This window comes from Sceloporus occidentalis, unplaced genomic scaffold (assembly GCF_023333645.1).
Source record: "Sceloporus occidentalis isolate IW3139 unplaced genomic scaffold, rSceOcc1.0.p SCAF_2, whole genome shotgun sequence".
NCBI classification, from domain to species: Eukaryota; Metazoa; Chordata; class Lepidosauria; order Squamata; family Phrynosomatidae; genus Sceloporus; species Sceloporus occidentalis.
Genome location: NW_028316982.1, coordinates 204,433,256 through 204,449,091, shown reverse-complemented (window position 1 = coordinate 204,449,091; position 15,836 = coordinate 204,433,256). Strand labels below are relative to the sequence as shown.

General features: G+C 41.6%; 1 protein-coding gene across 1 annotated transcript in view; it reads left to right on the top strand.

Moving 5' to 3' along the window:
- Positions 1-15,836, top strand: part of IFNAR1 (interferon alpha and beta receptor subunit 1) — a 41,769-nt gene that overhangs the window by 12,575 nt on the left and 13,358 nt on the right. The window contains exons 2-7 of the mRNA XM_089512068.1: positions 215-338; positions 3,622-3,815; positions 6,711-6,865; positions 7,318-7,456; positions 8,897-9,014; positions 10,814-11,013. Coding sequence (XP_089368194.1) covers positions 215-338; positions 3,622-3,815; positions 6,711-6,865; positions 7,318-7,456; positions 8,897-9,014; positions 10,814-11,013 — 930 coding nt within the window. The remainder of the gene's footprint in view (positions 1-214; positions 339-3,621; positions 3,816-6,710; positions 6,866-7,317; positions 7,457-8,896; positions 9,015-10,813; positions 11,014-15,836) is intronic.

Below are 15,836 nucleotides of genomic sequence, written 5' to 3'. Positions count from 1 at the left end.
GATGCCAACAAACCCCCTCCCCCCCCAAATTTGGGGCCATGTCTGTGCTATTTGAAAAAGAGATGTGTAGCTATATTTCACCATTTTTTTTACTTAATAGGTTCCTTGTGTGATAAAGCAGATTAAACTTCCTGACAACCCTTGGTCTTGGAACTTGGAAAGTATATTTCAAGTGTAATAGCATCTGTGTTTTTGTTTTGTTTTTAATTTCTAGGATTAATATGTCTGAAGCAACCACACAATGTTACTGTCCATGTTGTTGACACAAACATTAGTCTGAAATGGGAATGGGATAATCCTTGCAATCTCAATGTAACCTTTTCAGTCCAGTATCAAGGGTAAGTTCCCAGTTAACTATGATTGTGAAACGTTGCTATAACTTTTGGTTCAATCCAGATCTTGTCTGTGTGTTGATATAGCAATAGCAATAGCAAGTACATTTCTGTGCCACTTATCAGTTCACTTAAGCAGTTTACAATGTGTAAGTTAATTGCCCCCAGAGAACTGGGTACTCATTTTAGCGACCTCAGAAGGATGCCAGGCTGAGTTGACCCTGGAGCCACTGGCTGGTATCAAATTCACAACCTTGAGACTGTGAGTGAGTGGCTGGTGTACTGGCATTTAACCACTGTGCCACCAGGGCTTCTTTTTCTATGTTTCACCAAAATATCAACAAAATTACTTTATTCATAGGATTATATTCCAGTCAAAATTAGACACATGCATGAAACATGTGGCATAAATTTCTCAGATTATACTAAACCTTTTAGGTATATTAAGACGGGATATAAACTGCCCCTTTCCCCGACAGATCGGGGCCTCAGCTGCCACAGCGGCAGCCCCGGAGGCCCCGATCCTCCACTTTTCCAGGTCTCTGGGAAGTGGCAAAAGGCTGTTTGCCTGCGGCCTGGAAAGGGGTATCCTTGGGGGTTCATGCCCCAAGGACACCCCGACAGCGGTGGGGAGACAGAGAAAGGGCCGCTTGGCCCTTTTCTCTTCAGTATCGCTGGTGCAGCCATGTAAAAGCCATGCCAACAATACGCAGCGCGAAAGGAGCTCCATTTTGGAGCTCTTTTCGATGCCACTGAAAGGACGCCAGGACGTAACGGCTGCGCTGCGCCGTTTAGACACAACGCAGCCATTACATCAAAATGGCAGCGCCCTTGTGTACAGAGTGCCACCATTTTGACGCCCCCATCATGTGCTAGGGATGAGGCTGGTATGGACGCTGCGTCCCCGGCCAACCCCTAGCACGTGCCGGGGTTGCCGCATACGCCAGTATGTACAGCACCTAAGATTCTGCCCTAGAAGAATCTTGAATAAATTACAAGTGCTAGAATTTGCTAATACTACAGGAAGTAGAAGTGCTTTTCATATAACAATTGCATGTAAAAGGGATGTATGATGGAATAGAATTGTGATTACAGGCTACTCCCATGGTCTTTGCATGTTTGCTAGAAGGCATATACAGTTCCCCTCTGTACACAGACTATATATCCAGACATAGAGTTGAGGATGATATACTCAATGGTCTTAGATTGTGAGGCAAGATTTCCCTCCTACCCTTAGGGTTAGCTGGTTTAAAAAAAACCATATGACTTTTAAAAAACATTCCTGGTTTTTAAAAAATGATTATTCATTTATTTTTTTAAGCCTGGCTATTATTATTACTTTCCAGCCGTCTTACTGAAACAACAATGGCTGTTTGAATTTAAACATTTCACGACCAGTATCCAGTGTCAGTTACTTCTTTTTAATCTCTTTATTTATAGTGCAAGAAATGCTATTCAGAAACAAATTCTTTAGTTAACATAAGTTCAACCAAAACAACTTGCTTTATAAGAAGATTTTTACAAAGAACAATTATTATTTAATTTAGCAGCCATTACATCTGAACTGCATTTTGCGCCTTAATTTTCTGATTTAGTCCTGTATTGGTGCAGTCCTACACACAGTAATGCAGTGGTTCTCAAACTGTGTGGCAAGAGTTTCTCAAGGGAGGTGCAAGACTTGGAGACCTTGATCCCTCCTCCTCCTCTTCCCAAACTTTTTTTAATGTGTAAAATTTGCACATGTCCAGTTAAATATTGAATTTACTTAAATAATTCTGTTCTAATTTAAACAATGTTATTTCTTTATGAATTATTAAAATATGAATATACATGAATGTGTGAATGAAAATATTCACACTAAATAAACAAAATATTTTATTTATATACTACATGGGGGACATGTAGATGTGAAGGGGGTTACAAGGATAAAAAGTTTGAGAACCACTCTATTAATGGGGGAAAAACTGGTTTAAACCAGCAAACCTTATTTAAACAAATAAAAACCAAAACAGTTTCCAACCCTGATAATTTTGCCGCACACCACAGATAGGCTTGTTACAGACTGCCAAAATAAAGCTGCTTCAGGTCTCTTTGGAGGTATGCTATTTAAATGATGCATGGGTCCTAAGAGTCCGGAAGCTGCACCAAAGCTGCACTCCTATGCTTAGGAATGGAGTGTGGCTTTGGCGTGACCTCCGGACTCTAGGACCCATGCATCATTTAAATAGCATACCTCCAAAGAGACTCGAAGCAGCTTTATTTTGGCAGTCTGTAACAGGCCTATGTGAGCATATAAAGTGCCTGAATCATTCCTAATTTTGTTAATGATAGAGAAAAACATGAAAGGCAATAATCTCCTATACGAGCATGATGCTTATAGGACACTTCAGGAAAGATTAATTATCAAGAGTCTGAAACCAAGACTTCCTCATTTTGCCCCCATTCCCTCCTGACCTCCCAATTTTTTAAAAATTAAATTACTCCTTAGATCTTTTAGAGAGTTTAGAGGGCAATTTCACCACGCTTTATCCCAAACCTATTTTAAGCTTGGGGAAGAGCTTTTTTTTCAAAACTGTAAATGATTAGAAGTCACTTCAAAGATCTGTTAAAACCCACCTCCTCTAGGATTGTGGTTCTTATAAATTCCGATTGTCAACTCCCAGAAGTCCTGGCGAGCTTGGCTGGTGGTCAAAGGGTGTAGAAAGTGAAGACCAAAATATCTAGATCACCAAACATGGAAAACCAGGAGGCTTTTAAAATATAAAATTGGGGGTGTATGAGTGGTTGTCCTTTACCCATTTCAGTTTTAGACCATTGTGGTTCTGGAGTAAAAGAGAATCTTCTTTTTCTTTTTAAATTATTTAGCTGAGCCAGACAGATGTGCTTTACAGGCGGAAATTGGCAGGTGACAATGCTTAAGTTTTCCCACACCAGCTTCCTCTATGAAAGTCAACTAGCACCTGCCACTTTCACCTTTATGCAATAAACAGGAAGAGCATCTGGGAGAGGGCCTTGCAAGGAAAGAGCGACTGGCAAGAAGAGGACTAAGCGCCTATGTTCAACTGGCCACTTTGCTTTTTTATGGTTTTCGTTCACTCCTCCAAGTACCAACCTGCCGCTTTGCAGCTGTTGCCAGTTCATCAGATAAACAGTGTAGTAACCATATTTGGCTACCAGGTTGTGCAGACCAAAGCTAAACTGAATTTTATTCAAAGATCAGCAATGCTTATTGATCTACATTGTTAGCTCATGTATTTATTTGCTTTCTTTCCCTAATCGCCAAACCTAGAAATCCAGAGGATGAAGAAAGAAGCCCTGAAAAGTGGTCAGTGATTTTGAAGTGTCAAAATATAACAATCATGGAATGTGATCTCTCTTCAACAATGCTACATTATCTTGATGAGTATATTGTGAATGTAAGAGCGGAAACCACAAAAGGTCACTCTCCTTGGGCAAATTTAACATTTTGTCCTTATAAAGAAGGTATAAATACATCTTTGTTTACCTATATCAAATCAAAAAGCCAAAACCTTATGAAGAGTTATTTACAATATTTTTATAAACCAGAACTATGTTCTACAGTCATCCCTCCATATTTGCGTCTTTGATATTTGCGGATTTGATTATTCACAGATTTCATTAATATGTTCTCTCTAGGACTGTCTAGGTCCTCCAGTGCAACTCTGTGGTCAACTTTAACTAAAAATTGCACTGAAAGACCATTTGTAGCTACTCCAGTGCCATTCTATGGTCAGTGTATGTTGGACATTGACCACAGAGTTGCACTGAAGGACCTAGAGATTCCTAGAGAGGTGTCTTTCAGGTAAAAAAAATGGTGTTTTTGTTATTTGCGGTTTTTCCATATTCACGGGGGTCTTGTTCCCCTAACCCTAGCGAATATGGAGGGACAACTGTATTTTGTTTTCACAACTAGATGTATATAGCATTACTGTACTGTTGGCATTCAGAATTGTGCTCATATGTATTTTGTTTGGGGGGAGGGGGGTATTTCTCTCCTGCACTGTTTTCCTGGTCAAAATGCTCTCATGCTGCAAGTTGCTGTTGTTTCCCCTAGTTCAGGTAGGGAGAAGAGTGGTCCATATTTTTGACTATCCAAATCTTGAAATGTTAGTGGAACAAGAATGAATATACAGTACAAGCCCTGGATCCACAGGGCTTTTCACTTACCCATGTCAGAAAAAGTATGTTCTCTCTGGCATTTTCTAGGTCCTATGCAATTCTATGATTTGTTTCCAGCAGATGTTGACCATAGAGTTGTAGTGGAAGACCTAGAAAAGAACATCTTAGAGAGGTGTGCTCTCTAGGAATCTCTAAGCCCTCCACCGTGACTCTATGGTCAGCTTCCTCTGGAAGTCATTCATTTCACTAGACTTTACTATTGTCTATGGTTTTGCATTTCCATGGTGAGTTGGGGAATATTCCTCATGGATATGGAGGTCATACTGCAATGCCAGCTTCTCCTTCTCCATAGTTTCCAACCAAACCAGCCAGAAAAAAAAGACACAAAGAAGAGAAAGAACATCCAAAAAGGCAAAAGTTTCAAAAAGAAAATTAAACTCCAAATTCAAAGATCTGTCAGGCTATTTATAGCAAATAAAGTGGGGGAAGGAGTGGGATGCAAAATTTTAACATCTATATACAAGAAAGAAAAAGGGAAGGAGAAGAGGGAAAATAAACTTGATGAGACACTACTATCATAAATCATAGCCACTGCAGAAACACTCACACTGTGTCTGGAGGTATTTCAGATGCTACGGACCAAAGATGTACACTGAAAGACAAGAACAGAAATTGCAGAGGTTTTCAGTGGTTAGAGAAGAGCTCTTTGATACTTTTCAATTATTTCCTTTCACAACCATTCAAGAGGTCTGGTGGCTTGAGTGCTACCAACCACTGTGCTGCCTAGTGAGTCCTGAACTCTCTCCTTTCACCCAGGGATTAAATTTCTCCTCTCACCAGATTTATAGTGTAAAACTGGTGATCTTTGGGGTCTCTAGGTCCTGGGCATCCCCTCACTGAGAGGTAAGTAGATAGATCTGCAAAATGCTCTCAAAAAGCCCTCCCTTTGGGGGTTTAAAGTCAGAGCTCAGCTTTCACCCTTGTCTGTAGTCTCTGTCCCAGACTGTGGAATTCTGTTTAGCAGTAATATGAACTTGCTGTTTTACATGGTTTCAGCACATTGGTATATTTACTCTCCAAACTGCCTTTCCAAGCTCTACTCAGGGCTAATAACAGCTGGAAGTGAATAGGAATGGGGATTAATGTACACTGTGTGATCTAATTCCATTCACGTCTACCTTTAATTTTGGGTTTCAGCCTTAATTTTCCTTTTGGGATTGGGTGGGTTTGAGGGTTGAGCAGGGCAAATTAAGCATAACAGATGCATTTGGATATGGATTTGCAGTTGTTTGGATTATTTTTTTGGACATTTAGTCCCATTTTGTATTGGATTGTCAAGGGGTTTGGGGAACGTCTCCTTCCACCTTTGTGAGACACTACAAATTAGACCTCTACCAGTCAGCTGAGTCTGCCTTTGGGATGAGGGTGCTTCAACAGGTGCTCTCAGGTTCCCCACATAGAGCACAGCATCCCCACCCTCCAGCTAAGGGGGCTTTTGTAAATCCCAGTCTAAGGAGGATCTCACCTTCCCTGCTAGGAAATGGGAACATCGGTCTTGCCTGCTGTACGTCCATTTCCAGCAGCGAAGGGTTTGATCCTCCTGCCTTTATGACGTGCTGTGCTGAGAACCCTGGATGATGTGTGCTAGTCAGGGTCCACTTTGGCCTCTGGCCCCTGTTTTTCTTCTCTTTTGTTTTTTCGTTGTTTTTGTTGTTGTTGTTTTTCCTTGTTCAACCTTGGTCCAGCTCTCTTCTGGCTGGCTAACAACTTAACCTCTCCTGGGTTGCCCCTCCCACTTGAGGGACAGGAAGATCTTTTGTTTTTGCATTATTTCTTACTGCCTGTAGGAGCAAATGGGAGGGGCAACCCAATCTAAGGAGGATTGAACCCTTCTCTGCTGGAAATGGATGTACATCAGGCAAGATTGACATTCTTTTCTTCCATGGCCAGGGTATACATAGAAGGAAAGAGCTCACTTTCGCTTTCTTTCTCTCTTTCATCCCTTCTTTCCACCCCTTCTAGTCAAACCCACAAATAATCAAATCCACAAATGTTAAATCCATGAATGAGGAGGGCAAGCTGTAATTCTTTATCTGTTCTTTACTTATGTGCATGCTGTCTTATCAGCAGTGATCAACATCAGTAATACTCATTTTAATAATATTTATTCAATAATATTCAAATGAATATTCAATAATATTCATGTAGTGTCTTACATTCTGTTATTTTCATCTACAGCGAAGATTGGTCCCCCAGGTGTGTGGCTTGAGTCCATAAATGGAAATGAGAAAATTAACATTTTACATCCTGAAGCAAACCAATCAAGAAAAATGTGGGAGTCAGATAATTTAAGCTACACACTCACTATCTGGAAAAACTCATCCCATCCTGAGGTGCTGCATTTATTTCCATGTCTTATTTAAAATTTACTTTCTTTGTTGACATATGCCTTTAAGACATAGCTCCTGTATATCATGACATGGGTGCTAAGGAAATTAGAAACAGAAATGAGATTATGTTCTGTGGTAGCATTTCTAGGAATAATCTGGTTTAATTATGCAGTCTTGAATTTTACAAATAGCTTTGTAAAAACTTGGCAGAGATAAATTATTTTCACAACTGTAGGTGTAACTATTTGAATAGGTGTGACTGTTTAAATGGCAATTAAATCATAAGTGATAGTCAAGTTATAAAGCACACTTCATTCCGATCAAGTTGATAACATAATATCCATCCCGAAATGATCCCAATTTTATTATTGTTCAGTTAATTAAACTTTGTATCAGCTTAGGAAGACCGTGTATAGCAAACACAAGTTAAATTGTATGCAATTGTTTTTCCACAGGAAAAAATTGAGCCTGTTTTTCCAGGACAATTTATTCATGGCCTTGAACCAGAGACTACTTATTGTCTGAAAGTGAATGCACATTTGATTGATAACATCGGTTTAAATAGTGCAGTTTACTGTAAACGAACCCCTAAAGGTATGTATTTGATATTCATTCATTTTAACATTTCCCTTCTGTTTGTACTTGGTGGTGTTACCAAGTTTGGTTTTATATAAATTTTGGGTGCCATGCAATCTAAATCTATGACCCCTGACTGCCCCCATCTCTAGCCACCATTATCCTAAAAGTGAGCTGACCACATAGCCAGCAGTCTTGCTAGGCTTGGACCCAGGAAAAGGTAGAATTTAAACCTTTCAGCAAGCAGTTTTGGGAGTTGCCCTACTAGTTTCGCAGGCTGCCCGAAGAAGAGAGGACAATAGAGGTAGCCTCCTTCTCAATGAGTGAGTGATTAACTTAACAGCTCTGCCATCTAGATATTTGTCTCCTCCTGAAAAGTGCCAGACCTCTTCTTTGTGTATCCGTTGTGTAAGTTTCAGCTTAAACAAAGATAAAATCATAAAGCCTTTGTTCACCAGGCTGCCATAGCCTTAGGTTATGTTTAGGGGTATAAAAGGACCCCGATTTCAGCCCTCATTTGGCTTGTAGAGCAGAAGTTCCAAGCCTGATTCCAAGCTGGGCTTGTTGAGCTTTGTGTTCCAAACCTGATACCTTGCTTGTCGAGCAGCCTGCTCCAAGCTTGCAATCCTTGAGCCTTGGGCTCCGCTGAAATCACTTGAGCTAAGCCAAAGCTCGCTGTCTCTCGGGCCTCTTGTTACTTTGCCCGCTGGAACTCAGCTCCTAGCCACTGCGGTCACCGCTTGCTTTCCCCATTCCCGCAGCTGTGTCTCACCCATTCACCATCCCTCATCCGTCGCTTTGGAGAAGACTCCTAAGGTAATTATCCCAACGGTGCCTCTATTCTTTCTCCTTTACTCCCGAACTCACCCCTCCCTTGGTTTAGCATTGAATGTGTATGTGCGTGTGTGATCCCCTTTGTTGTGTGGCTTTAATAAACGTTTCATATTTTATTGCAACTCATTGGCATTTTGAGTCTCTTTCTCTCTGGGGGTGGACTAGATGACCTCTGGTATACACATAGGGACCCGACCCCGCTGCGTGCGTTGTTAGGACACGCCTCTCGTAATATTTGAGCTAATTAAATTCCCCTAATTCGATCCTTCCTAACAGTGGAAAAAATAAATCTCTCCAAATAATAATAATAATAATATAGTATCCTCAAAAAATTCCATGGCCAGAATTGATCAGGAAATTCCTTAGGTACTCACAAGAATATCCACTCACTTTCTCCTCTTGTTTTGTTTCTAAATTCCAGCATCTTGCATGGTGTTTGAGGCCATTTCCATTATATCCCTAAATCCAGGGAACAGTAATTGGTTAGCCCTTGAGGCATTCCTTTAAGAGTCCCCTCTGTTCCTGCACTGTTGATATGATCAGAGCTTGTTTACAGCTCTTCAGGTTTGCAATTATTCCTGAAACTAAATGGATGATGGATTTTTTCCTTTCCTTTTTTTATAGCTTGGACTGGTCTGCCTATTCCTGAAAACCTTCGAGTACATGCCTTGAATATGAAGTGTATCTTATACTGGGATACTCTGAATGAGGGAAATGTGAGCTACCTGGTACAGTACCTCTTGTAAGAAGCCTTGCAATGTGCATTTTCACATGTACCATCTAATGGTACTATTCTTCCCTCTGCCAAATCTTTGAAAATCAGGGTTTCTATAAAGTAAATCTGACAGGTGTAACTTAAGGCTATTGTGAGGCTTCAAAGAAATATGATCAGAAATAAGCACCAACATTCCTGCAGTCTTTGTGAGCACACTGTAAGCAAAGACAGGTCTTGCTGACCTCAAAACTACTAGTGCATCCCTGCTTTCAAGAATCCATAATAGAAGATGTACAGAGACTAGTATAGAAGAAGGAGAGAAGCAGCCATGGGTGATTTGAAATAAAGCCAGGAGAGGGATCACCGTTTGGATGATGACCTCCATCCCACAGCATTTTAATGGACATACTGACTAGAGGATTCTGGGAGTTCAGGCCAAAATTACAAGTTTTTCAGGCTCCCTGATATTCCCATCTACCTGTGTGATCTCTGGTGCAAGGGGTGCTGTTTTTCTGCCTGTTGCAGTGGAAATCACTCATAGGAGGAGTGGGAGTGTCAGTCAGCTGCTTCCTAATCAATAGGGGAACAGGTCCCCCATTGTTCACAGTGGCTACTGCCTGGTAAGTAGAGACTGGGGGACTTTCGTAGTCCCTATATATCCCCCAGACTAGGGAATACAGTCAGCCCTCCATATGCACAATTTTTTTTATCCATAGATGCAAGCGCCCATGGCTTGAAAATATTTTTAAAATATATAAATTACAAAAAAGTAAACCTTGATTTTGCAATTTTATGTAAGGGACAACATTGGTATGCCATTGTTTTCAGTGGGACCTGAGCATCCATGGATTTTGGTATCCACAGGGGGTCCTGCAAATACCAAGGGCCCACTGTACATAGGGATTGTGAATATGAACCAGTCACAAATGCTTAACTTACATTCGTAACTGTCTTATGACATTACTCCACACAGCTTTTAATCAGTAATTACACCAGGAAAGAAGCAGCTTTTGAGATACTTATTGCATGAAAACATATTCGACCCATAGCTGCTGTGTCCCCTAAATGTCCCTTTTCATTGACAGGAAGCTCATCAATGACCTGGCAAGCATACAAGTCCCCAGGTGTGAAATGTCACTGCTGGAGCAGTTGTGTAATTGCCAGTCACATGGTGTCAGTGTCCCTCCTCCCCCTCCCCGTTTCCCCTCCCCCTTGCTGTTTTCAAGCACTCCGATTACCTTTATTTTTTCTATTTCTATTTCTTCTTTTTTTTCTTTCTTTTTAAATATCAGTCACAGTAGCAGAGCTCCAGAATTGTGCCGAAACAGTATGTGGTGGTGGTGAGGATTTAAAAAAATAACCTAATGCTATGATGAGTAGGACATAAAGCAGGGTCAGGAAGAGAGGGTGAAGGTGGTAGTAGTCCCGTCACAGGATTGAAAAGAGGTGCAGTGATGCCTTCTCTACGGGCGCTATCTTTCTTTGTTCTTTTTCTTTTTACTAGCATGACTGCTGCAAAAATGGGGTATGTGCAGGCAAGTCCTTAGTGAATAATAAGTAGTTGTAGTAAGGGGCATGTTTGCAGGAATCATTAACCAGCATTGAAATCCTCAATTCCTTTAGAGCTTTTCTCAGATTTCCTTATTGCTTTACTAAATCTGATTTCTAAATGTGATTAAGGCTATAGTCATATGCATACTTATTTGCAAGTAACTTTCATTGATTGTTAGTCAATGGGTTTAACTTTCATGTAAAGATGAACAAAGCTGTGATTTAATTTTGCTCAAATAAATGTCTTGTACTTAATCATCCTTTTGTTCTTGTAGGGGACACAATTCACGGGCCTCTCTTGATATCTCAAAGAATTGGGCCAATGTAACTGGATGCAAAAATGTCCAAACTGCACATTGTGATATCTCATCTTCTGTTAGCTTTGATGGAATTTATTATTTCCAAGTACAAGGTGTGCATAATGATAAGAAATCACCTTGGTCTAAAATGCAGCAATTTGAACCTCAAAAAGATAGTAAGTAACACTTTAAAAGCATTTATCAGTGGCAACCTGTACATCATAAAACTCAACATCACAGTTTATAGCATGCAAAAGTTTCAAAATTGAGCCTCCTGTCTATTGGCTGGGATGAGACTTCTGCCCAGCAGAAATTCCTTATGCATGTGTTTTTTTAAAGTTCCAGATATGCTAAAAATATGTATTTAAATTTCAAGTTTGTTCATAGAATTGCTAGCAATAGATTCATGAAACAGCCCCTCCCAAAACACCTAGTTTTGTGACCACTGTGTGTGTGTATGTTTCTGTTAAACAAATTTCAGTGCCACATTTCTGATCGCTTCTTCTTTAAATCCTCTCCTGAAGTAGACATTTTGCCTGTTGTTTGAAGCTTTACTTCACTTCCGTATGGCCTTACCATTAAGTAAAGCAAGTCAACCACCTTAAGTAGCAGATATAGAGGGCAGCAATGTGAGCCCCTAGCACAGTGATGACGAGCCTTTTAGAGACAGAGTGCCCAAACTCAAAGGCGTTCCCATGCTGGATGCTATCTGGTGCTGGGGGTAGGACTTCCATGGGCAGGACTTCCACCTTTTAGGGGTGGGATTTCCTGGAAACAGCTGAAGGCCTGGGAGGGTGGGGAAAGAAGAGGAACAGGTGTATGCCTGTTCCTTCTCTTCCCTGCCCTCGTGGGCCTTTAGCTGTCTCCCGAGATGCAGCTAAAGGCATGGGAGGGTGGGGGAAGAGGAGGAACAGGCATGCACCTGTTCCCCCACTCTCCCATCTCTGTGTGCCCTCAGAAAGGTCTGTGAGTGCTAAAGAGGGCACACATGCTATAGATTCGCCTGCACGGCTCTAGCCATTCCTTTTGAGCTTTCCAGCAATTCTGCTCTGTTACAGGACAGAGTTCTTTGTGCCACATGGTGTGTTTTGACTCAATCAGTGGCCCCCAAACTGTGCCCTTTAAGAGATTTTGGACTTCAGGTCCCAGAAACCTCAGCCACGTCTAGGATTCTGGGAGATGAAATCCAGAATCCCTTAAAGTGCACAGTTTGGGGACCACTGTTCTAAATTAACCTGCTGCCCTCAAGTGCAGTAGATGATAGTATCTTATTTAGTACTATTTAAATAAGAGCCAGTTCTTTTTCTTGTTCTCTGTGAATCACACAAATGGGTCTTCTTGCACCTGTACAGAACCATTTGTTATTTTTTAGAATCTCTAGGCAGATTTTTGGCATTAGTTCCACCCATCTCTTGTGGGATATGATGGCTCAGGTGGTTAGAATGCTGACTGTTGATTGTGGCCACATGATCACAGAGTAGTCTCTGACAATGCTGGCTCTTCGGCTTAGTAACAGAGATGAGCACCTCACTCTGTGGTCAGAAATGCTGCCTTGGAAGCATGAAGAAATGACTTGATAACCTTGTCAATGGGGAATACTTTTACCTTTACCACCCATCTCTTATTTCACCCCTAGCATTCCTGCTCATTTACCTTACTTCCTTTTCATCTGCTGGCAAGCAGGACTGAAGGAATGTTGTTCTTGGAATCGCTTTTGATTACCTGACGGTTTGGTTTTTGACTCTCGGACTGTTCTTTTGACTATTCTACTGGTTTTTCCCTTTGGGGTTTTGTGTTGTTTTTTTTGTTTGGTTGGTTTTTTTTTTTTTTTTTTTTTTTTTGGTATTAACAGCTTTGACTCAGATCTCCCAATTATTCTTCTGGCTTTTCCTAATTGTTCTACGGTGTCTATTGACTTTGACTTGGACACCTTGACTGTGTTTCAGTATGGTGACTCTTTCGACCTCTTTTAAGAGGTGCAATGAATGTGGAACTAAACTTTGAGACCATGATGGCCATTCCCACTGCCTTCTGTGTATGGCAAAGGACACAATGTGAATACATGTGTTCCCTGTAAAACCTTTACTCCTCAGGTGAATCAAAATAAGTCTTGGTTAAGGGCATTTCTGTACAACAGGCCCTAAAACCTTCTGTTTCACTGTCTGCCACTGTGTCAGCCACTCCAACTTCAACCTCCATGGGTAAATCTTCTCATTCACTCAAGGAGTACCATCTTGAGGCCAGCAGATGTGCTGAGTCCAAGAAATTTTCTTGGTGTAGTGCTGGTACTGAATTGGTCTTGAAATGTCAACCCAATAAGGAGATCTTGACACCAAAGAAAAAGAAGGACTCGGCACCAAGTCTCAATGTCAAAAGGTCACACGCAAAGGACTCACTCTGTGATTAGGGGTGAAGTCCCTTTGACTCCGGGGCGCTCCCTCTCAACTGAGTTAACCACTGGCTGACATTCTGGAGACTCAGAAAATGAAGAAGCATTCCATGTGGTCTTCTGAGGAAGGCCCTTGGCCTGGATAATAATAATAATAATAACAACAACAACAACAACAATATAGTTTATTTATAACTCCCGCCTCTCCCACGGATCGAGGCGGGATTACAACCTTAAAAGACGCTTAGTACAATTTATAATCAATACAACAATAAAATGCTAACACTGAATTTACCAAGAATTCCTATTAGTTCTCTAAAAATTACAATTCGTCCATTAGCCAACAATCAGAGTCAGTCTGAGCAGTCGTCATAACCTTTTATATGGAATTCAGTGGATAAGCCCGCCGGAAGAGATTCGTTTTGAGTGCCTTCTTAAAGGCCTCTAAGGTAGTAATGAGACGGATCTCTTCCAGTAGGTCATTCCATAATCTTGGGGCCGTGGCAGTGAATGCCTTATGTGAAGTTGTCATTAACTTGGTATTATAATATTCTTGTAAGAACTTCCCAGATGTTCTAAGAGTGCGGGGCAGATTATGTAGGGAGAAGCGCTCCCGCAAGTAACTCGGGCCCGAGCCATGTAGGGTTTTAAAGGTAATAACCAACACCTTGTATTGCACCCGGAAGCTAATTGGCAGCCAGTGAAGAGATTTCAGTATTGGTGTTATATGGTCAAACCTAGATGTTCCGGTAACCAAGCTGGCTGCTGCATTTTGAACCAATTGAAGCTTCCGAATTTGGTACAAGAGTAGCCCCAAGTAGAGTGCATTGCAGAAATCTAACCGAGAGATTACCAGTGCAAGTACTACTGCTTCAAGGTCCTTTCGGTCCAGCTAGGGACGCAGTTGGAATAACCGAAGCTGATACCACGCAAGTCAGCAACATCTGCAATGCCTCATGCTCCTGAGTGTACTAAGATGATCTTGTTTTGAGGCTTCTCTCCCTGGATATTTCCATTCAGGTAATTGAGGTGCAGGTTAGCTCGACATCAGAGGGTGAGATCCTTGACTCTCTCGTACGATGGTCCTTACCTCCAGTCTTGCCGGTTCCACCTCTGAAGGTCTGTAGGGTGATATCTTCATCACATACCCCCCAGAGGATTCTATCTCCTCCTCATAAAGTGTTGGATCAGCTGTCGATTTTGTTCTCCTCTCAATCTCCATTGCCTCGGTACTGTGAGAAGTCTCCACTCCTAACCCGATTCATGGCCTTGCTCTTGAGAAGTCTCTGAACGTTACCATCATGATCCTTGATCTTGATACATATTGAGATACCCTTTGGTTCAAGTTCGGGAACCTGTAAAACTGGTGTATTAAAAACTGGTTGGTCTTTGCTCCCTGCCATGCATGGGTTCGAGGTGCCTTATCAGCATTATGCATCTGATCTTCTATGTGATATAGTGTCTTCCCTGACTCAGTCGTCCTCCAGTTGGTACAAATTGCATTATCCCGGCCGTCTCAGTTTACAGCAAAGGTATCATGTCTGTCTAGGGATTTATCCACCTTCTGTTCCACCCCAACAGCAAGAAGCTCCTTCTACTTCCTCCACCACACTCAGTCTCCAAGCTCAGATGTGGCCTTTCTCGTATCCATTTATCAGACTAGTTGAGAGATAGGTCTTCATCTCACACTCTGGTTTTCCATGAGTCTGTGTCATCTACCAACAATATCCATCCTTTTTCCAAGCAAGTCATATGGATAGCTAGTGCTCTGAACATTGAGGTGGTTTACTAGGAGTATGATCCATTGGATCTAGTCTGTAAGGAGATTCAATCCAAGGTTCTGACACTGGCGTTGATCCCATTTCTGCGTTTGATGTCAAAGATTGCCAAATGTCTACTCTATCTACCATGCCTCCCACCTCTCAAAAGATGGAAAATTTGTATAGGCTCACTCAGTTGGATTGGACCTAGCTTTTCGAGCACCCCAGGCCCTATTTTGTGATCATGGAGGCATCCCAACTCAAGCCTACCCTGCACATTTCTTCAAGGCTGTCAGACAAGGAGGGTCATAAGTTGGATGATATGGCAAAAAAGTTTTATCCTGCTGCTGTCTTGTGTCTCTGCATGGCTGTCTACTCAGCTTGTGTGGGTGCCTATCAGCAGAACTTCGGGAGAGAGTGCTACCACTGCTGGACAAGCTGCCTGACAAAGAAAGGAGGTTGACCCATGTGCTTCAGACTGAATCTCATTCCCTGGGTGCTCACTGGATTAATTCAACCTGCCATGTTGCCAACTGCATGTTGAAAGTGCTGTTTTAGTGGCTTTCAGGCAACATGCATGACTGTGTTCATCAGATCTTTCGACTCAGGCCCGTTCATTGAAGACATGCCATTTGACGACTCTGGTCTCTTCAATGAAGAGACAGATAAAAAGTTGGACTTCAAACCTAAGATGAGAATGATGGCTAAAAAGTATGGCATGTATTCCTCCTCCTAATTCAAACTGAGACAGCGATACAGTTGGCAGCACTCTTCATATGGCCACAGGCATTCTTTCATTCCTTAAATGTTGAGGAAGAAGAAGTATCTTTCTCAATCCTCTTCGTCCTCT